The sequence below is a fragment of the Euleptes europaea genome, chromosome 7 (assembly GCF_029931775.1).
Source record: "Euleptes europaea isolate rEulEur1 chromosome 7, rEulEur1.hap1, whole genome shotgun sequence".
Classification (NCBI taxonomy): domain Eukaryota; kingdom Metazoa; phylum Chordata; class Lepidosauria; order Squamata; family Sphaerodactylidae; genus Euleptes; species Euleptes europaea.
The window spans coordinates 82,984,820-83,006,615 of NC_079318.1; the positions used below are offsets into that span (position 1 = coordinate 82,984,820).

A 21,796-nucleotide genomic window follows, 5' to 3' on the forward strand; every position below is an offset into this window, starting at 1 on the left:
AATCTGGAGTACGAGGTTTGTTTCTCCACTCCTCCACATGAAGCCTGCTGGGTGACCTTGGGCCAGTCACAGTTCTCTCCAAACTCTCTCAGCCCCACCTACCTCACAAGGTGCCTGTTGTGGGGAAGGGGAAGGGAAGGCGATTGTAAGACGCTTTGAGACTCCTTAAAGGTAGAGAAAAGCCGGGAATAAAAACCAACTCTTCTTCTTCTTCTCTCTGGGGGTGGGGGTGGTACCAAAGACAAAGTGGGTAGTAACTGCTGCCACTAGTGTATCTCCTGCCAGACGGATTTGCACATCCAACATTCTACCTGCGTTGCCATTTATAGTCTCCACCTAGTTGCCACATCTCCTCCTTCACTCTTGGGTGCAAGAGCAAGGTCAGCGGATAGCACTTTTGCAGTTTTGAGCTGTCACACTCCAGTGATGGCATGTTTACCTGCTGCCGCTCCCCATTTCCACACTTCAGATTTCAAGACAGAATAGGTATGGTGTGTTTACAGAGATCCGACTTAGAGCACTGAGGGTATAGGAAAGTTTAATAAACAAAAGTAAAACAACTAAGCATCAGGCTGAGCAAAGATACAAAGAGAAAGTGATACAAAGAAAAAGTGAAACCCTGCAGTCCTTTCACCCTACATTTGGTACTTAACCTAAACAATGTTTAATTAGGGCAGGCTAGTATTTCTTGAAGTCACAGTAGTTGAAAGTTGAGCATTAACTTAATTCTCAAGAGTTGGGACTTCTTACTAACTCTTATGAACCATCCTTCCTGTTTGTGGGTTTTTAAGTGTTTATATCTTTGCATTTTTATGTGTTTATATTATCTGTTGTTTAATTGTTTTAAGTGTTTGCATTTTATGTGTATATATTTATATTATCTGTTTAATTGTTTTAAATATTTATGTTTGTACAGGTTGAGTATTCCTTATCCAGACTGCTTGGGACAGAAGGGGTCCATATTTCGGATCTTTCTGTATTTTGGAATATTTTGGAATTTTTGTATATAGATAATGAGATATCATGGGGATGGGACCCAAGTCTTAAACACAACATTCATTAGTGTTTACATATATTTTATACACATAGCCTGAATATAATTTTAAACATTATTTTAAATAATTTTGTGTACATTGAACCTTCAGTGTCCCTGCTGAGGGCCTGTAATCCTGCAGGCCGGCTCAAAAGGTCCAGTTTTCCGATCAGTCTGGATATCAGATGTCCGGATAAGGGATACTCAACCTGTATTTTAAATGCTTTTTAATGTTTGAGATGTTTTAACATTTGCAAACTTGGGGACCCTGAATTAGGTGGAAAGATGGTTTAGAAGTGACCCTGGTGGTCCCTTCCAACTCCATGATTCTATTCCAACCACTCTTTCTAGATCACATTCCCTTGTTTGTCAACTGGGGAGGGGGGTTGGTAAACGTAAAGCAAAGCTTAACCCTGGCTCAGTATGATGCCTGAACTGAGCTGCTGTTTCAAGGATCGGTTTCTTTTTTTCCAAGTTTTCTTGCAAGGCTTCCAGGTCTTTTGCAGGCAGTGGGGAAAACAAATGAGAGATGAAGCCACTGTCCTCTTTCTGCCTCTTTCTCCCAGGCATGTAAACTAACGGTATACTTGGGAACTAGTGCGCCATCATGTTGGGGTTTTTAGAGTTTTATGGTTTGGTTTTACTAATGGTTTTATGTATTATTGAATGTTATTCTATGCTTTCAAATGATGTTACCCGCCCTGAGCTTGCTTGTTGGGGAGGGCGGGTTATAAGTTTGAAAAATAAATAATTGTTCTTGGAGGCCTCAGCTAGCAAAGACCCCTTCAAGGGGGGCAGGAAGAGTTGCTTGGATCCCTGTTAGTCTTTAAGGTGCCGCTGGACTGCTGTGCCCTGGGCTTTGCAGTCTTGCATTCTTCAGATTCTTGGGTATAGGGAGAGAAAGATCTGTTTCCGTGTCGCCATGAAGAAAAAATCTGACTGCAGCTGCGGGAAATCTAGCCCAAACTTTGTTCTAAGTCACGCAGCCCTCTGTTTTAAGCTATGTGCATTTCACACTTAAACATTCAGTGCTCTATATGAATTGCATACATTTGTGTGAAAGATTCTGCATTTTTTCTCTCTTTACCATGATTCATTTTTGTCTTGCTAGTTTTGGGGAGGGGCAAACAACTAGGCCAGGAACACACCCCTTCCAGACAATGGGGACGCTTACACAGCCACTCTCCTCTCAGCCAATATTACCCTCATGCTTCTGAACCAGGGTTGCCAACAGGCCAGGAGAAAAACATCCTGGCCCTTTAAAAGAGGCTTAATGTGTGGTAATTGACAGCTGAAGCTTTCCATACCATGGAGGGAAAATAGCATGGTAAGACTTGGTAAAGAATATCCTATTAAGCCTCTCTTAAAGGAACAGGACTTCTTTTTCCCTCAAAGCAATTGGCAACCTAATGCTAGACATATGATACTGTTTTCATTGTATAGCTTATTATATTCATGGTCCCTTTGAGGGCCTCCTTGGGTGCCCTACTTGGAGAACTGAAGCATAGGAATCTTTTAAATCACTAAATATCTTCACAGGCATAAGGACTAGAAACTTCATTTAAAAATAAATATGAAAGAGTGCATACATAAAGCAGTTGGGTGTAACTAATCTCTGGGATTTTCCTCATTCTCACTTTCCTTGCTTCTAAATTCCTTTTTCCTCAGAGTTTTTTTTTAGTTCTGCCCATGTTTTGCTCCCTCTAGTGGTCGATTCTATATAACACAAATTTAAATCCAGTATATCTTCCTGCAGATTTAAACTGCAGGTTTTTACTCTGGATATAAACTTGTTTGATATTGAATTGACCACTAGAGGGAGAAAAACACATGCAGAACTGAACACCCACCCCACTCAAAACCAGGAACTTACAAGTAAGGAAACAGAATATGGAAAAACACTCTGTTAGGTGTTCCTGGGTCTGCACTCTTGCTTAGGAGCATAAAAGCACCATGCAAGATCAGACCAAGGTCCACCTAGTTCAGTATTTTTTTGCAAGAATCCCAAGTACTAGAAGACACACAGCACATCAGTGGACGCTGGTTTACCTTCCCTTGTTTGGATAGTTAAGCACTTCTGTACTGACTACGGCCGAATCACAGGTCCTCACCATTTCACATTTGCAGCTAATTATTTCGTACATTCATGGTCTGCAGCCTGACCATGTGATGCAGCTCTCCATGAGCACATGACCCTTCTGTATTTTGGGAGAGTGGGCATGAACATGTTGGCCCCACCTCCTGCCTCCCATGATCTCTAGCTTGTCAGTACTGTGCCCATGCATGAAGGAAGCATGCATGCTAGGTGAGTTGTGCAGCGCCCTCCCTCAATGATCACACAGGAACATCCTCTACAGCAGGGGTCCTCAAACTATGGCCTGCGGGCCGGCCCCTCAGGGGCCTGAACCCAGCCCCTCAGGCCGGGCCCAAAACCAGCGCCACGCCTCCCCACCAGGAACTACGAGCCCCATGATGCAGCGCGGCCTGCCTCTGGATGGAAACAGGAGGGGGAGAAAGCCCGTTCCCCCTCCCGCTGCATGCCGGGAGTGGTAGTTCGAAGCGGCCCTCCACGCGGGGATGGCCTCCGACTGGCTCCACTTGGGCGCCATCTTGTGACCTGAGGCGGCCGTCACCGTCTCCTCCTCCTTTCCCTCTCCCTACCTGCCTGCCTGCCTGCCTGCCTGCCTTCGTCCAGCCCTCCAAAAGAGGGAGCTGAGGAGGCTGCCGCCAATTGCAGCCGCTGCCGGTGGTTTGGGAAGAAGCCGGAGGCAGCCGACCCGGACCTCAAGCCTGTAAGGGGGGCAACAGCTCGCCTCTGGGGCAACCCACCTGCCTCTCTTTCCCCCCCCCCTTCCCCTCCATCTAGCCTCCTTCGCCTGGTCCCGAGTGCGCCTACTCAGGAGTAAACCGCATTGACTCCCGGTAGAGCTTAGCCTGCCGCCTCCTGTCCGGAGTTGCTCCTGTCTAAGCTGAATTTGGCCAATTATGCACGGGAGGTTTTGCCTTGAATTTGCCGCTCTCTAGAGGCACATTTTCCCCATCTTGCATTCTCCAAACTCTGCATTGGGGGGCTGCTTATTGTTGAACTTTGAGCATTCAGTTGGGAAAAATGTGCTTCTAGAGAGGGGCAAAAACTCCCGTCCATAAATGGCCAAAAATAAGCCCCATGCAGAGTTCTGAGAATTCAGATAGGGGACATGTGCATCTAGAGAGCGGCAAATCCAAGGCAAAACCTTCCACGCGTAAACATTTTCCCCCATCTGAATTCGCAAAAACTCTGCACAGGGGCTTATTTTTGACTTTTGAGGATTTGGCTGAGGAAAATGTGCATTTAGAGAGCGGCCCTAGGATCGCACTGAGATAGAATTTCTTTAAAATAAATAAGCCCCATATAGCAGCATGCCCAGGAAGCATCAAGCCAACCTCCTGCAAGACTAGTGACCCGCCCTGCAGCCCTCTCCTTCAAACTGACCTTTCCCACTTCCCCTCCTAAATTTACCTCTTTTTTTATCCTTATTTTCCCTCTCCCTTTTTAAATCGGTCCTAATTTTACCTCTCTTCTTCCCCCCCCCCCATCCTCCTTTCTTGGCGTCTCGCTGAAAACTGCACAGCATCTTTTGCAGAAACGAAGATTTTGCAGAAATCCTAAGTGGGGGGACTGAGCCTAAGGCAGCTGGCCCCTTCCCTGGGCATCGGTAGTGTACCCAACGAGAGGTAGGCATTGTCGCGCACAGCTTGTCTGGACTTCAGGAGTTTACCTGGTAGCAACTTCACACCACGCAGTTCTGCTATGTACAGTTTATTTACAATATCTACACAGAGTCCTTTGGCTGTTAATCATTCACAGCTCTGAGCAACAGCATGCTCCGCCAGCATATATATTTCAGCAAGAGGTAACTTACATTCACTATACAGACGTATATACACATTCATGACCAATCACAGTTCACCTGAGATGAGTCATTCTGGAAATCCCCATTCCTGGCTGTACAAACTGGATCAGACCAGCATCATCACATGACTTAGCTGTCACTCTGATCAGTATGATCTGTTTAGCAAACTGCAGACTAGGCATAACTTTGACATATGTTGACAGGCATATATGCCACATCTGGTGGCACAGGATGGCCAGTTGCCCACTTTTCTTCTGTAGGAAAAGAATAGCCGGTTTCTCTTTGCTGGGTGACATCAGTGGGGTTTTGTAGTCAGATGACCATGAGAGATTTTGTGTGCCCTTTCAGTTCCGGCGGTTCCTGTAATAGTGCAATCCTGGCGCTATAAAACCCAGCCAGAGCAAAATACTAACTATATCTTTGTTACGCAGCAGAGGTGAGCGTGGTGTAGGGGAAACCTTCACCTTTAATACTATAAATGCCTGTTAATTAAAGAGCTTGTGTGTGTGCCTGCTAGTGAGTGGGCTTGTGTGTGTGTGTGTTTGCTAGTGAGTGAGCTTGTGTGTGTGTTTGCTAGTGAGTGAGCTTGTGCGTAACTGCTGAGCAGTATGTGCAGTGTGAATAGGAATTTGTTCATATTTTTTTCAAACTATAGTCCAGCCCCCAACAATGTTTGAGGGACAGTGAACTGGCCCCCTGTTTAAAAAGGCATTTGCCATACAGCATTTGCCATACAACTTTCCTGGGCTGAGCAAGCAAGATGGCCACCGCTGCACAATTCGCTCAGCAATGCTGCAGCAGAGGTGGCTGGCTTGCACAACTGACCCGGGCCAGGCTTTCTTCTTGAGAGGGGTGTGCTGGGGAGAGGGAGCGGGGCTGCTTTAGCCTCCCATTCCACCCCTGGAGGCAGGAGATATCTCCCTCCCCCTTCCCTGCCTCCCAGTATTCACCGAGTTTGCCATTCATGGAGATTGCAGGAATGGAACTCCCGCAAATGGTGAGGACCTCCTGTATGCACAACCCTGTGTGTAGTCAGAATGGTCTAGATTCTGTAGTTACCAGAGCACATATAAGAATCAGTGTTGAACACAAAATCCAGAGTCCTGAGACATTCTTTGTCAGGTCACGGGCGGGGCTAGGAGGCTGGGTAGTCGTGCGGTCCAATGTCGAGTCAGTGGCGATCAAAACAGGAGTCCACACGTGTCCTGAAGAAGAGTCATGAATCAAGCAGAGGGTCGGAGTTCCAGGAATTCAAGCCGGTTGGAGAAAGGGTCAGAAGCCGAAGTGGATGCGAAGCAGTCCGGAAACTGAATCGTTGCTTCCACAGAGAAACCTCCCAACAGCCTGGAATATATGGTTCTCTGGTGGTGCACTCCTTTGCCCCACTAGTTACCTAGCCTGGCTCCTGTCAGTATTCAGGGCTTGTGTTCGCCTATACTCCCGTGCATTCCTGCGGCGGGTGTCTAAATCTTTGCGTAGTCTTTCCCTCAGCCTAGCTACAGGCGGGGGTGATTCTACCAGCTGCAGCTGTCTCTCCTCCTCATTACTCATGCTAGGAGCGGGGGCTTCAGCCTTTGACAGAGACCATTTGCTAACTTCCGAGGAGGTAGAGGGCCCAGCCTCTGCCTCTGCTGCCAACTCATCCGGGAGCTCTGTCTGTTCAGTGTCCTGGTCCCTGCTGACCACGACATTCTTCAAAAGCATGCTTCAGGGCTCTCTGGCTGCTCTGAGAGACACGAAAGTGCTTTTACGTGCTGGAATGTTAGAAAGAAGAGAGAAGGGCTGAGTGGAATTTGCAAGGGAAAATGGGTCCCATAACTAATAAAACCAGAATAACTTTTGCAAAATAAGGAGTTATTTTGCAGTTGTGTCATTTATACAAGGCACAAAATCCAGTGCAGAATTTGTACCCACTAGGCTTTCCCCCTCCCCCTTTACTGTTCTTTAACAACAGCCTGAAACACAGGCTTTTAGAACGTGAAGCTTTTTCTGGCATGGAGATAATTTTCCCATTGAATTTCTGTTGAATTAAATGGAGATGACTGGAAAGATCATTCATTGCTTGAGAACTCAGAGTTGCTGCCGCACAAGTTAATTTAATATATTACTTATTAAAAAAGGTAATGGTCCCCTGTGCAAGCACTGGGTCATTCCTGACCCATGGGGTGACGGCACATCCTGACGTTTCCAAGGCAGACTTTGTTTGCGGGGTGCTTTGCCAGTGCCTTCCCCAGTCATCTTCCCTTTACCCCCAGCAAACTGGGTACTCATTTCACCAACCTCGGAAGGATGGAAGGCTGAATCAGCCTTGAGCCGGCTACCTGAAACCAACTTCCGTTGGGATTAAACTCAGGTCATGAGCAGAGCTTTTGACTGCAGTACTGCAGCTTAACTCTGCGCCACGGGGCTCCTATTATTTAGTACATGTTTTATCCTGACCATCTTCTAAAGGACTTTGTGCAGTGCACATAATTTTTATCCACAGAACAACCCTGTGAGGTAAGTGAGGCTGAAAGAGAGCAACTGACCCAAGGTCACCCAGCAAGCTTCCATGGCAGAACGGAGAGTCGAGCACAAGTCTCCCAGAGCCTTGACTGAGGCTTTAGCCACTACACTACACTGGTCCTCACAGTGTCATGTACATAAAGAGATTCCTTGGTGTTCAGCAGAACATCTGGCTTGGCCCTGAAGGCATCCAGCAAGGGCCTGACAATCTTTTACTTTCTTTCTTTGCAGTTTCCATGAACAGTCAGAGATTTGAGGAGGGCCAGTACTCTTTTGTCCTGACGCCACAGCAGGTGCAGCAGATACTCACCTCTCGGTAAAGAGAATTTATTTTACATTTGGAGTTCTCTCTTTCTCTCTCTCCTGCTATCCTTTCCTCTTTCCTCTATTTCCTTCCTTTATTTCCTTCCTTCCTTCTCAAAACTACTTTGCAGTGATGCCATGAAAAGAGCATGCCAAGTCAAATCACATGAACCTAGGCTGCCCTTACCCACGGAAACTTTAGGTAGGTTTTTCCCTGATCGAGTAGTGTGGCTGAGGACAGTTCGGTCTCTGATTTCTGCCTACTCTGCTTTTAGCTCCTTTCTGCTAGCTGCACACAGCTGTTCCGACCTAGGCCTTGGATGCTGTGTCGTACAAGCAGAACTTCATTACAGTGGCAGAGTGTTTCCCGCTTCCTTTCCTTCTGCTGCAATTTTCTGTGCCCCCTGAAAGTGGAGCATGTTGGGGATTGAAGTTGGGGGTTGTAGCAGGAGTGGGGAATTAAAAATGCCTTCCTCCTCTCCCATCAGTGGAAGTGCTTTGTGCAAGAAGAAACGGGGAAAATGGCTCTAAGCCTAGATCTTATGCAAGCTTGGTCTCTTCCCCCCACCCCATTGGTCAGTCACCTTACCCAAGCAGAAAAAGGTTTTCAGATAGGGTTTCCTTTTCTTACACAATACTCTAGACCCTTCGGATCCAGAACTGTAATTGCAGGTAGATTGGCTGGGCCAGCCAGTTTAAGACTTCTTTTTTCTCCCCCCCCCCCTCCCCAGAGATATCTTACCTGGTGCCAAATGCGACTACACCGTACAGGTTCAGTTAAGGTAAGCAAAACCTTTCAGTCTTTTTTTTTTATGCATTGGAGAGGAGGTGATACTTTTGCTTCGAAGTACCTGATTAATTTATCGTGGCGTCAGCTTTCATGAGCCAGAGCTCCATTCAGACAGATTTGTATCTAAAGATGCAAAGAGTAAGAAGCATTGTTATAAGGAGAGGTCAGAAGACCCCATTTTCCCAGGGCATAATGCGTAGATGACAGACAAAGACAAAATCCACAATAAATGAATAAAGGATCCACTCAGAGTGTTTTTATGGGAGACACCTGGTTGTTGATGAATTAACAAAGCAGGATGATTAGTGCTCATATTCCCCTGCGAGGAGGGACAGTAACTTTCCATAGCATCTTTGGTCTCTATTGTCTTTGATCGGCATTCAAATTCAATTCTGCAGCTTCTCACTAGCGTCTTCCTTTGAAATTCTTCTGCTGAAGTACTGCAACCTTGACGTCTGCTGCTGAATGTGCACAATAATTTCAAAGGGTATTGGAAGCCCTTCCTTTGAATGCATTCCTCACATTTCATTTACTTAATAACAAGCTTGAATTCTCTGTAGAAGCTGGAATGACTGATCTAAGACTATTTGGGGACCCTGGCTGGCTGGAAAGGTGGCGTAAAAATCATGAGATGGCTAGACTCGCTGGGAAAGACAATAATGTTAGGCAGAGTTGAAGGCTGTTGGAAAAGAGGAAGACCCAACATGAGAGAGATTCTCAATAAAGGAAGCCATTAGCAGGTCTCTCAGTGATAGGACAGTTTGGAGGTCATTAATTCATAGGGTCGCCATTAAGCCTGAAAGCACTTGATGGTACAGCGTGTGTAAAGTTCCGTCAAGTCGCAGCTGACGGCGACCCCAGCAAGGGCCTTCCAAGGCAGATGAGAAGCAGAGGGTGGATTGCAATTGCCTTCCTCTGCAGAGTCTTCCTTGGTGGTCTGCCATCCAAGTACCGACCCTTCCAAGATCTGATGAGATTCAGCTATACCATGCTGCCTTCTTCCCCCTCACATGCATAAACATTCCTTAATAAAGCATTCCAGTAGGACTGATGATGTCACTGCTGCAGGAAAAGTTTGGGTGCAATTTTGCATGCCTTTTTATTTTATTTTTCACATTTTTGCTTGCCTCTCCCTTTTGCCTTCCCAGGTTTTGTTTGTGTGAAACCAGCTGCCCGCAAGAGGACTACTTCCCTCCTAATTTATTTGTGAAGGTCAATGGGAAACTTTGCCCCCTTCCAGTGAGTATATACTCCCCCTCCCCACCACTGGTCTCTTGAATGGCCTGATTTTCAGTGCGTTTTCCATGATCAGAGTCCTTCTCAGTTCTGTGTATGTTCAGCTTTGACTTCATAAGTTGTTAATGTTTTTTATTTATTTGCTGCTTTTTCTAGGAGGTGTTCAGAACATAGGTGGGCGACAAATAAATAACAACTGGTGGGGGGGCTTTAAAATGACCATCACAAAATCTATTTAAACAAAAAAAACTCTTTAAATAATTATTTATATATTTGTTCAAAATATTTACATCCCTCTGTTCCAAAACAACTTCTGTCCAACGTGGTTCATACAATTTTAAGGCAACAACATTGAAATCAATGTGTGTGGGAGGGATACCATCTTTTTAGCATCATTTTATTTGCCAGGGCTTTTAATAGGATGTAAATGGGATGTGAGTTCGATCCCGATGGATGTAGGTTTCAGGTAGCCTGCTCAAGGTTGACTCAGCCTTCCATCCTTCCAAGGTTGGTAAAATGAGCACCCAGCTTGCTGGGAGTAAAGGGAAGATGACTGGGGAAGGCACTGGCAAACCACCCCATAAACAAAGTCTGCCTAGGAAACGTCAGGATGTGACGTCACACCATGGGTCAGGAATGACCCGGTGCTTGCACAGAGGACCTTTACCTTTTTAAATGGGATATAAATTGCAGGTGAGAGCCAGTATGGTGTGGTGGTTAAGAGTGACAGATTCTAATCTGGAGAACTGGGTTCGATACCCCACTCTTCCATATGAGGCCTGCTAAGTAACCTTGGGCCTGTCACAGTTCTCTCAGAACTCTCTCAGCCCATGTGGAGGCAGGCAAGGGCAAACCACCTCCGTATGTCTCTTGCCTTGAAATCCCTACGGGGTCGCCATAAGTCAGCTGTGACTTGGTGGCACACATATGCACACAAACTGCAGGTACCTTTTGGTGTGGGGGGGGTCATTTGGGGGTTTTGTTTGGTTTTAAATGGGGATAGTTTTTGTTATGATTTGCAAGCTACATTCAGCTGTGAGGACAAATGGGATATAAGTATTTTAATAAATAAAACAAGAATGTAAAAGCTTTCAATTAAAACAAACCGGCAACAAGCAGCCATTTATGAAGGCAAATGAAACAGCAGAGAAGAGATCAGCAACTGAAAAGGGAGCATCCTGGCAGCCTGTGGATCTGGCCAAGCAAAAGCAGCGCATGCCTCTGCCCCCTGATATTTAACAGGTGACGGGCCTGCAGTGTTTTGCACTCATTGAAGGTGGTTTCCAAATGAAGCCCCATGTGAAGCTCAGTGCAGTAGCCAAATTATGAGAGTGTTGATCCGAATGACAGAGCTTCAGCACTCCCAAGAGGGGAGATACAGTCTGGTTGGCAGATAAAATTGAAAGGTCGGCTAATGGCCTTCGGTTCGGATGTTCTCTTGTGCCTTCACAGGGTTATCTTCCTCCTACAAAAAACGGCGCAGAGCCCAAGCGACCGAGCCGACCTATCAACATCACCCCTCTGGTGCGGCTTTCTGCAACAGTCCCCAATAGTATTGTGGTGAACTGGTCCTCTGAGTTTGGCCGGGTAAGAGCGGCAGGGTGTGGCAAACCTTGCACTTGTGAAGATTTTTTCCCCTTCTTGTTTGCACAGAATTACCATGTTTTCTGTCCCATCCTAACAAGGGTGGTGTATATGTGTGTCTACTGAGACCTTTTCCGCACGCTCGACTTACTTCTGATTTTCTTGGCAGTCAATCCTAAAGCATTGGAATCAGTTTGAGCATGGTTCTTCCACACATCTGCCCTCCCTGTGCATTTTCACTGTTGTGGAGTCCATTTATTCTGCCATATGCCTTAAATAATCAGGATTTTCAGTGAAGGGTGCATATCATTGGTGGTGTCACAGCACCCCTTTTTTTCTTTTTAAAAAATCCCTAAAATATTGATGTATTGTGTTGTAATGATCTTTTTTTTTTTTTTTTAATGAAAGCTGGGAATTCAGAGACTGGCTGAAACGAAGTCTGTAGCTCCTTTGCTCATGGTGATAAAGGGGAAAAGGTATATCCCTGCAAGGGAAGGGGTTAGAGACTTTTAAAAAAGTGAAACCTGGGAATTCAGAGTACCTGCTTCAACTGTCATTACCACACTATATCAATATATTGATGTTTTACTGCTTTAAAAAACAAAAACTGAAGCCATCTTCAGGGCAGGGGAGGAGAGGGAGTGGTTTGACGATGATGGCAATCCAGTCATTGAAAAGTGGGCTGGAGGGGGTGGGTGGGTGGGATCATAAAACCTGACAAAGTCATTACGTATGAGGAAAAAGCTGACTCAGAATTGGCTTCCAGAAAAAGATCAGGGTAAAAGTGGTTTCAAAAGAACCAGAAAAAAACCACTGTGGAATAACAAAAAAAAACCCCTGAAGTGAATCCTAAAGGTACAGAAATGTGTGCGGAAATTGGGGGATAAACCGAAGCAGCACGGAGCCAGAACTGATGGGTAAAGACCATACAGATAAGCCCTGAGGGTTTATGGTGATCTCAATGTGAATCTCTGGTATTCAAACCCAGAATTCCGTGTTCCTGTGACTGAAAGTTGGCCCCCTATTATATTTTTTCATAGTCAGTAATGTACACAAATACTTCACGACCATAAACATTTGTTTTATTGGATCGAAGGCGCATCCATTTCCGCAGCTTCTCTGCACTTGAAATCCTTTTTCTGCTGTCATCACTCTCCCTTTTCCCCCTCTCCCTGCCTGCCTCCTTTTCCTCAGACCTTCATTAGCTCTATATGAGATCTTCTTCATCCACCAAACTGACTCCCTCACTACAATTGCACTGACAGTCAGTTTCCTGCAATTTATTTTTTTGGCTTCAGCAACTCTATATTAGTGAACATTCCATGACATCACAGCAGCTCAGTCAATAGTTGGAAGGAGAGAATTGTTACTGACAGGTGGGAGCTGCAGCTTAGCCTGTAGAGACTTTTCCTCCATACAACTATAATATTGGCTTTCTTCTCCCTAGAACTATTCACTGTCTGTTTACTTGGTGAAACAATTGACGTCTGTGACGTTGCTACAGAAGCTGAGGGCTAAGGGCATCCGAAACCCGGACCACTCACGAGCCCTGAGTGAGTTTTAAGTTGCTTGAATGTTAACCTTTATCAGTCTGGCTGATGTGTTTGGAGGGGGGTGGGAAAGGATCTGGCATGACCAATGGGATCTACAGCCAGATGAAGTCACAAGATTTCTATTACCAATTCCACCAGAGCTGAATGGGTAAGCCAAGGGGGAATATGTGAAGGAACAATACAGAAGATTAAGCTGCTGAGCATGTACTAAGAACCACTCTCCTATTCCCTCCATTTTTGAGGTTTAGAGGCAATGCCATTTGATAATCAGCTGATAGCCTCGTGGTCCTCTGTATGCTCTCCTTGTTCTTTTTTGCTTCCTTGTTCTGGGAATGTCCCAACTAGGGTTGTACATATTGATATAAAACTGAAAATATACCCAAAATTAGCCATTTCAACAATATTTGGGTTTCGGGTCGACCGAATACCCAAACCTGGGAATCTGCCCGAAGCCGAATATTCGATTCCCGAAAAAGCCGAATAGATATTTGGCTTTTGGGGGGGTTTGGCTATTTACCTTTGCTCAGATGCACAGCTCTGGGTTTTCTCCCATTTTTCTACCTTTGACTGGTTTTGTTAGGGCCCCATAGTTGAGATCCTTTTGAGGTAGGGGTCATGTAATCGGAGCTAGCTTGGTCAGACCAAACTAGTCTGGAAGGGACATTTTAAAAGACGGGGCTCACCCAGTCCTGTCTGGAGGGGTATATCCTCCAACTAAAAAAAGGCCACTTCTACAGCTACTTATTGGGCTTCTGAAGAAGACTCCTCACCCATGTGGATGATAGGGTTGCCAACCTCCAGGTACTAGCTGGAGATCTCCTGTTATTACAACTGATATCCAGCCGATAGAGATCAGTTCACCTGGAGAAAATGGCCGCTTTGGCAATTGGACTCTATGGCATTGAAGTCCCTCCCCTCCCCAAACCACTCCCTCCTCAGGCCCTGCCCCAAAAACCTCCCGCCGGTGGCGAAGAGGGACCTGGCAACCCTAGCGGATGAGCAGTCTCCTTCACAAGAGCTGCCTTGGTCATGAGTTCAGCTGGCTCAGATATTCCCCCCCCCCCCCCGAAAACCTGCTCTCAAATTGAACGTCACCCTGGGTAGAGGCTTCATTTCCCTGCACCATGATCATCTCTTGAAATCAGATTTTTGATGACTATAATAAAGGACTGTTCACAGGCTGTCATTTGCCACCAAAAGAAATGCTTTCCCTGCCTTATTTTTCTTGCATTTAAGCCGTTTTCCTTAGTTTGGAAGCTAATTTGCGTGGACATCATACTATGTGCCCCAGATAACAAAGGGAGCCCTCAGACTTTGAGGTGCCAGCCACCAATCAGCTCTTTCCGCCATTCCTTGGCAGCGCTGGACTTCTGAACCTGAAAACCAGTGGACAGCTCAGCTTGCAAATGCCTGGAGGATAGGGGGTGACCCCTTTGCAGGGCCATAAAATTGGACCCCCCGTCCCAACATTCACCAAACTTCAGTGTCTAACTTCGGTGTCTAAGAAGTCATGTAATTTCTAAGGAGTCATGGCTAATTTTGGGTTTCTTTTTGGTTCAGGTATATCAATATGCCTTGCTGCAAATTTGGTGACTCTACCTCCAAAAATGCCCCCACAGGAGCTTCGAAAAAAATCCCCATAGACTATAATGGGCCCGGATTTTTTTTTTGTAAACCTGGAAATAAAGCCGAAATACCCCTTTACCAGTATGGGTATTTGGCTTATTCCGGGTTTACCAAAAAAATCGCCCCCAATAAACCCAAACCCGAAATTTACCGTTTTTTTGGGTTTTTTGCATGACCCTAGTCCCAACTAACTGCTTCCAGACTTCTACGTTCAGGTGATGTGAATGGAATACTGAGATGACAAGTGTCAGTCTGGACAAAGGTTGAACTTGAGGAGCCTGTAGTTGTTTGTATGGTGGGGAAGGAATAGGCTCCCTGTTGCAGCCCTGTCCTCCCCTGTCCCATTCTCCCTTCACTCCCTCCATCCATGCGTTGAGGAGAAATGCTTGCAACAGCCACATCCCCCAGGCCAAAGGAGGCTGCCGCTGTCTCTTGTGACTGGAAGAGGCTCTGAGTTCTTTCCTGGCAGTGTTTAACTGGAGATGCCGGGTCTTGAACTTGGGACCTTCTGCATGCTTGCAAAGGCCCCTCAACATAAACTAGACAATAAGAAGGAAGGCCGGGTTTAGAGGCTTGGCACTAAAGCAAGGACAGTTTAGATAATCACCTGGGATTGGTAACCCTGGTCTACGACATGAGATCCACTTGTACTATATGTATAACGAGTCTTAGTGGAGGTGACTTTTGGCAAACCTTACTCTCAGCCCCACTCCCTCATTTGCAATATGGCTTAATAATATGGTCCTCTTAATCACTACACCACGCATGGGTTTCTAGGTAAAGAACATGATGTACTTCTTAATCCTGAGTGACCTATTCTGTTTCTCCTCCCTGCAGTCAAAGAAAAGTTGACGGCTGATCCCGACAGTGAGATTGCAACGACAAGTTTACGCGTTTCTCTCATGTGCCCGGTACGTTTGTAGCTTGGGTTGCCCCTTTTTGTCTCTCACTGGTGGAAGTTCAGAGCATAAAAATGGAGTTCATCAATCCTGTGATGGTGCTGCTGCCCACAAGAGGGCATCTGAAGCATGCCTTGAAAAATTAAGCCACCACATTGGATGCATTGGAGCAAGAGTGTGGAATATTGATCTTGTCAGAGCTTGGAAGCTAAGCAGGGTCAGGCACGGTTGGTACTTGAATGGGAAACTAACAAGGAAGACTGGGGTTGCCATGCAGAGGAGGGCAGTAGCATTACCACCTCTGCTCATCTCTTGCCTTGAAAACCCCATGGCCCTAGGGTCACCATGAGTTGATTGCGATTTGACAGTACACAGTTGTTATTAATACATGGACAACAGCATCATCACATGGGAGTAAGGATGCACCAGGCTCTCCTTGACGCAGTCCATGATTACAACACACACGTCCGGGGCAGTTCCAGAAGCGTCTCCATTGCCCTGAAAATATGATTCTATCCCTGACCCTTGACTGGCTGGGCATAGAGGGCTTGCCAGATGTCTCTTATACAGCCTATGCAATAGTTTAGTTTAGTTAGATTTTTAACCCGCCGTATCCCAACCAAGGCCGTGCTCAGGATGGCTTAAAGGTAAAGGTAGTCCCCTGTGCAAGCACCGGGTCATTCCTGACCCATGGGGAGACGTCACATCCCAACGTTTCCTAGGCAGACTATATTTACGGGCTGGTTTGCCAGTGCCTTCCCCAGTCATCTTCCCTTTACCCTCAGCAAGCTGGGTACTCATTTTACTGACCTCGGAAGGATAGAAGGCTGAGTCAACCTTGAGCCGGCTACCTGAAACTGACTCCTGTCGGGATCGAACTCAAGTCGTCAGCAGAGCTTTTGACTGCAGTACTGCAGCTTACCACTCTGCGCCATGGGAGGCCCCTCAGGGTGGCTTACATCAGTTAAAATGCAACCCCATGCAATAAATAAATCATGTTAAAATCAGAAATACGTTTTAACAAATCAATGAAGCTAGAAAGCCTAATGATTCCTTTAACCTGTGCCGTCATAGCCAGGTAGAAGGCAGAATAGGCGGATGGCGCAGGGAGGCTGGTCATGATGGAAAACCACTGCTGCCTTCAACCGTAGGCCTGGCAGAACATCTCTGTCTTGCAGGCCGTGTGGAACTGAGCTAGGTCAAGAGACTTGGGTCAAATGGAGAAGGAGCCCCCTTGCCCAGAAAACACAATCCCATCTTGGATCCCAGGGCCCAGCGTTCACTGGGCTCTTCTGCACTCGCAAAGGCGATGCAGCTTGTGCCTGTATGTGGGTGGTGATATCACCACACAGGAGTTAGGAAGGCCCCCCCCAGGACCCTTTGATGCAGCCTGCGCTGCAGGAGACAGGCACAGGGGGTGGTCCTAGAAATGCCTCTGTTGCGCAGAACTCTCTCAGCCCCTCACAAGGTGTCTGTTGGAGAGGAAGGGAAGGAGACTTGATCCTCCTTAAAAGGTAGAGAAAGTTGTCCTATAAAGACCAACTCTTCTTCTTCTTCCTTCCAGCTGGGCAAGATGAGGCTGGTTGTTCCTTGTCGAGCATACACCTGCACTCACCTCCAGTGCTTTGACGCGGCCCTTTATCTTCAGATGAACGAGAAGAAGCCAACGTGGACCTGCCCCGTTTGTGACAAGAAGGCCCCCTACGAGGCCTTGATCATTGACGGGTAATTGTGGAGGCATCATGGAGTTCCAACTTCCTAGCCTGCTGCAGACCAAACCTTTGCATTCCCACAATACTCTTTGCCTGTGGGAGGTTGTAGGCTTTAGCGTTGTCTCTGTGCTTACTCCATGCCATAAAGAGGCACTGGGAGAAGCTTGACCTATATAAATTATGCAGATTGAACTAATGAAATTTCCCTTTGCCCCCTCTGTGCTTTCACTTACACAAGACCTGGACCCGCACAGAACTGGTTTCGGAACATCTGCAGCTTTCCTAAACTGCCGCATACCCCTGCACCTCAGGGTGGAGGGGGTGGTCCCGTATGTGGGATATTGAACAAGATTTCACTGATCTGGAAATGGAGCTTCTGTGCCCAGCACAGTGACTATTGGAAACAGAAGGAATTTGGCACAGAAGTCAAGTGTTCGTTCAGAGTGGGGGGGGGGGGGCGTAGCTCAGCGTTAGAGCATTTGCTTTGCATGCAGAAGGTCCTAGGTTCAATGCCTGGCACCTCCAGTTAAAAAAGGACCAAGAAGCAGATGAAGGGAAAGACCTCTGCTGGTGGTCTGACTCACTATAAGGCAGCTTCATGTGTTTGTTTGCATACTTTCCATAATTTATTTATTCACAAATGCACAATTTGTCTTGGTGTGGAATTGGACTTAGGGGAAATTTTAAAATACAAGCTGGAGTTTTGAATTCTGTTCTTGTATGGAATTCCAGAACCCATGCAGCCCTCTTGGTAATGCCTTAGGAGAACAGCAGCCTTATTGGCTAGGGAGGGGAATATTAGCATCAATATAAGCATTCATGCACCTTATCCTAGTGGTTTCAGCCTGGGGCTCCCCTGTGCTGGTCTATGACTGTAACAATAAACTGAGCCTGGGGCTCCCCAGTAATGGCAGAGAAACATCCCTGGAAGACAGTTTTCCCTACCATAACCAAACGCATGCAACATTGAACTGGGCCATCGGTCTCTTTTCTAGCTCACCAGTGTCTGCTTTGACTGGCAGCGACTTTGCAAAGACTCAGACAAAGAAATGTCTAGTTTGCTAACGCTGGTTATCAGAGTTCCTTCAACAGGAGACGAAACTGCAAAGCGATGCCCATGTATGCCATGATGCCCGCCCATGGGTTTCCTGGCACCTGCTTCTCTCCCAAACATTTGTTTCCCAAAGAAAAGAAACCAGTCTTGGCTTTCTTCTGTCTAATTGGAGCAGGAAGTCCTTCAGAAGAACCCAGGAAGCCCTCCCTTTTGTGGGTGCTGGGAGCTTTAGGAAAAAGCTGCCTCCATCCTAGGTGGGTGCTTGGCTTGGAGCCCCCAATGTTTTACGACTGGCCCTAGTACCCAAAAGGCAGACATCTTGTGGCGGTCCTGATTCTCACCATTCCAAAACGGCCCACGGGCTCTACAACACTGAGGACCCCTGTTTAACCCATCATGAGTCTAAAGGCGGAGCCAGTGATCGATGCCCCCTTCGGAGGAGGAGGAGGAGGTCCCTCCAAGCTTCAGTTTCTGGCTCAGCCTTCTGCTTGAAAACAGGCCCTTTACTCTCAGGCCTCTTCTCAAGAATGAATCCACAAATTCCCTCGCTTCTGCCCCCCCCCCCCCCGACTATCAGTGTTCACCCAAAACATCCCCTGTACCAGCAGAAAGTTTTAAGGCCACTGAGCGGCTGCCCCTTTGCTCTTCAGTGGTGCAGATCAGAATCTCGGTTCCTTCTGTTAAGTCTGAGCACAGAAGGCAGAAAAGAGCCTCCCGTTCTCGAACCACCCTGATCGTGAGCAGAGTTGACGCTGAGTCCAAGAGGGCCAGGCTAGTGCTGTTTGTGACTTGAACACCCCTCAAGAGTTCTCTGCAACGTGGCAGGCAAATCAGAATGGGGGGAATGATTCCTTGAATGCAGAAGTGTTTTAAAACTTCTGCCATCGTCTGCCGGCCTCTTCTTCTTCCCCGCCAGATCTCCCCAACACCTTTTTTATTTTTTTTAAAGGATCTTGGACGGTTTTTCCAGTTTCAGACGGTTTTTGTTTTGTTTCCTCCAGTTTGTTCATGGAAATCCTCAACTCTGTCACAGACTGTGATGAGATCCAGTTCATGGAAGATGGCTCCTGGTGCCCTATGAAGCCCAAGAAAGAAAACCAGGAGGTTTGCCAGCCGTCGGCTTACAACGGGGTGGAAGGTAAGAGGAGCCAGGGCATGCGTTTCCCGCAAGTGATTGGCAGCCGCTGCTCTTTTGGTTTGAACCTTACAGCAGTGTCACCAGCAGAGCACGGGAGCTGGAAAGAACCGTGGAAGTGGTGCCATCCTTCCCTAGAGAATTTCCAGTGTACATTAAGGCTTTTTTCACAACAGAGGTTTCCTCATGATTTGGATGGCGACCTGCAACTTTTTTTTGTCTGAGCTTCCCTTGGTCCTCATTTTTCCATTTGTTATCTTTCTGTGGGTTTCCTCGTCATTTCCGCATTCTTTTATCCAATCAGATGGGTTTTTGAGAAAGCGCGAAGATCCAGTGAGGAAAATACGTTCAGTGATGCCCAGGCTGGCGCCATAAGTTTGTGGGGGCAGGGCCTGGGGAGAATGGAGTTTTGAGAGGATGTGATATCATTTCTAGGGGACATTCTAGGAATTTCCCCCAAATCTCTGTGGTAAAGAATACTATGGGGGCCATTTTCCCCTCCCTTTGTTCAGTTTCTTGAAGGCAGGAGATTGGAGCTGGGGGCTGGAGAATCTCCCACTGGCCCTGGGCAGTTGGGAAGCCTGTGTGTGTGTGTGTTAAGTGCCGTTTTTTTAAATAAACTTTCCCTCGAGCTCTGGGAGTTTTATCTCCAATAAATCAGGTTCCCCAGTCCTTTTCAGCCTGCAGGCACCTTTGGGATTTTGAGACATGGTGGTTGGCACAACCATAGAATGGCTGCCGCAGGCGTCTCCATCAACCACAGAATGTCAGGGAGCTCTCGTGCAGCACTGAAAAGAGGCGCCTTCTTGTCTTGCCTGAATCCTGCCCTGACCCTCCTCCCTTTCCCTCTCTCGGCAGCAAATTCCCTGTACCTGGTGGGCCCCGATGGGAAGCAGCTCGCCGAAAGCAAGAAGAAAGTGGAGGTCATTGACCTCACACTAGACAGTTCCTCCGACGAGGAGGAGCCCCCGGCGAAGAAGCAGTGCCCCGTCACCACGGCAGCCATTCCGTCTGCAGCGGGACCCAAGGGGTAGGGGAGCCGCTTCGTCTTCATTCGGGCCTTCCGTTTCTGGCTCTGCTCAGGTTTCAGGTCACAGCCGAGAGGTCCTTCTCGGGCTGCAACCACACCTGTTCCTTCCACTGCTGCTGCGAGTGCAGAGGCATTTGCAGCCGCAGCACAGCACCCGCACAGTTGTTTTCCTTGCGCTTTGCTTGCCGTGCACCCTCTCCCCCGCCCCCCGTCACCATTTCCTGCCCCATGGCACCAGAGGGCTTTTAGGACTTAAAAAAACAAACGACGAACTGTAGCAGTGGTACTCATTCTGCAGCGCCCAGAGAGGGGCCTTCGGAGTTACCATCAACCAAAGAACCACATTTCCTTCCATCCCTGGCGTGAGGCGTGCCCCTTGGGGAACCTCACAGCTTACCTGTTCCTCTAGTAGCAGTTGTTTTCAAGGTGGGAACCACCTGCCAATCACAGTCCGCAGTGGGTAAGGGCTTCGCCCACTTTTCCTGAAACATGGGTGGGTGCCACATTGGGGGAGAGGATGGTGCTCAAAAGAGGCACCTGTGGCATGCCAAAGAGCCAGAGATGACTTCCAAGCCACTGAGTGAGAATCACTGAACTATAGCAGTGAGTTCCAGCGATTTGTCAATTATCAGTGGGGGTTGTTAAAGCTATCTATTGGCAAAAAGGGGGGGTAGTTAAGGCAAGGCAAACTGTGGTGTCATGGGCAGGACCTACAAAAATATGCCTTCCCTGGCCCCGTGGTGTGTGAAGGCACTTAAGACTGCATTTTACCCCTAAAATATCATACCGAACAAAGTTTGACTTGAGGAAAAACAAGTGAAGATGTGAGAAGTGGATTATTAGGAGAAGATGCTGTGAAGATTCCCTCCCCCCAAATCTGCACCAGTTTAGACTCAGAACGAAGTAAAACTTCTGTGTGGAAGCAGCCTAAATTACCCTTGTGTGGATTGAATTATCTGTACCTTTCGTTACAGGGTTTTAAGCGCTGACCACCAACCATCCTCAGTCCTGCGGAGCCCCCCGATGGCAGCCGTCGGCAGCGATTACCTATCCAGCCTTCCGATCCCCGACTACCACCCTTCTTACCAGGTCCCTTCAGATATGCAAGGTAATTTTCTCTTCCTTTCTCAGCCTGAGGGTCAGTCTAGTCTCTAGGGACTAGATACTTGTCCCTTAAACCAAAGCATTGCAGATCTCTGTGGTGTGGAATGATTCTGTGACCTTTAAAACCAAGGGTGGGGAGCCTTTTTTCCGCCAAGGGCCATTTGGATATTAATAACATCATTCGCAGCCATACAAAATTATCAACATAAAAATTAGCCGACCAAGCCCCAAGCAAGCAGCTGCAGCTGCCCCAGATGACACCCCCCCCCACATGGGCAAGCAGGCAGGCATCCAACCGGTGGTGCACTCGCCCTCCTGATTAGCTCCATAGCTAACGAC

At 47.3% G+C, this 21,796-nt stretch overlaps 1 protein-coding gene across 2 annotated transcripts in view; it reads left to right on the top strand.

Moving 5' to 3' along the window:
- PIAS3 (protein inhibitor of activated STAT 3) overlaps window positions 1-21,796 on the top strand; it is a 48,842-nt gene that overhangs the window by 19,518 nt on the left and 7,528 nt on the right. For both annotated transcript variants that reach the window (XM_056852470.1, XM_056852469.1), the window contains 10 exons: window positions 7,663-7,747; window positions 8,466-8,516; window positions 9,673-9,763; window positions 11,213-11,347; window positions 12,792-12,897; window positions 15,361-15,434; window positions 16,987-17,147; window positions 19,190-19,326; window positions 20,182-20,353; window positions 21,328-21,461. In XM_056852470.1, the coding sequence (XP_056708448.1) occupies window positions 7,663-7,747; window positions 8,466-8,516; window positions 9,673-9,763; window positions 11,213-11,347; window positions 12,792-12,897; window positions 15,361-15,434; window positions 16,987-17,147; window positions 19,190-19,326; window positions 20,182-20,353; window positions 21,328-21,461 (1,146 nt within the window). The remainder of the gene's footprint in view (window positions 1-7,662; window positions 7,748-8,465; window positions 8,517-9,672; window positions 9,764-11,212; window positions 11,348-12,791; window positions 12,898-15,360; window positions 15,435-16,986; window positions 17,148-19,189; window positions 19,327-20,181; window positions 20,354-21,327; window positions 21,462-21,796) is intronic.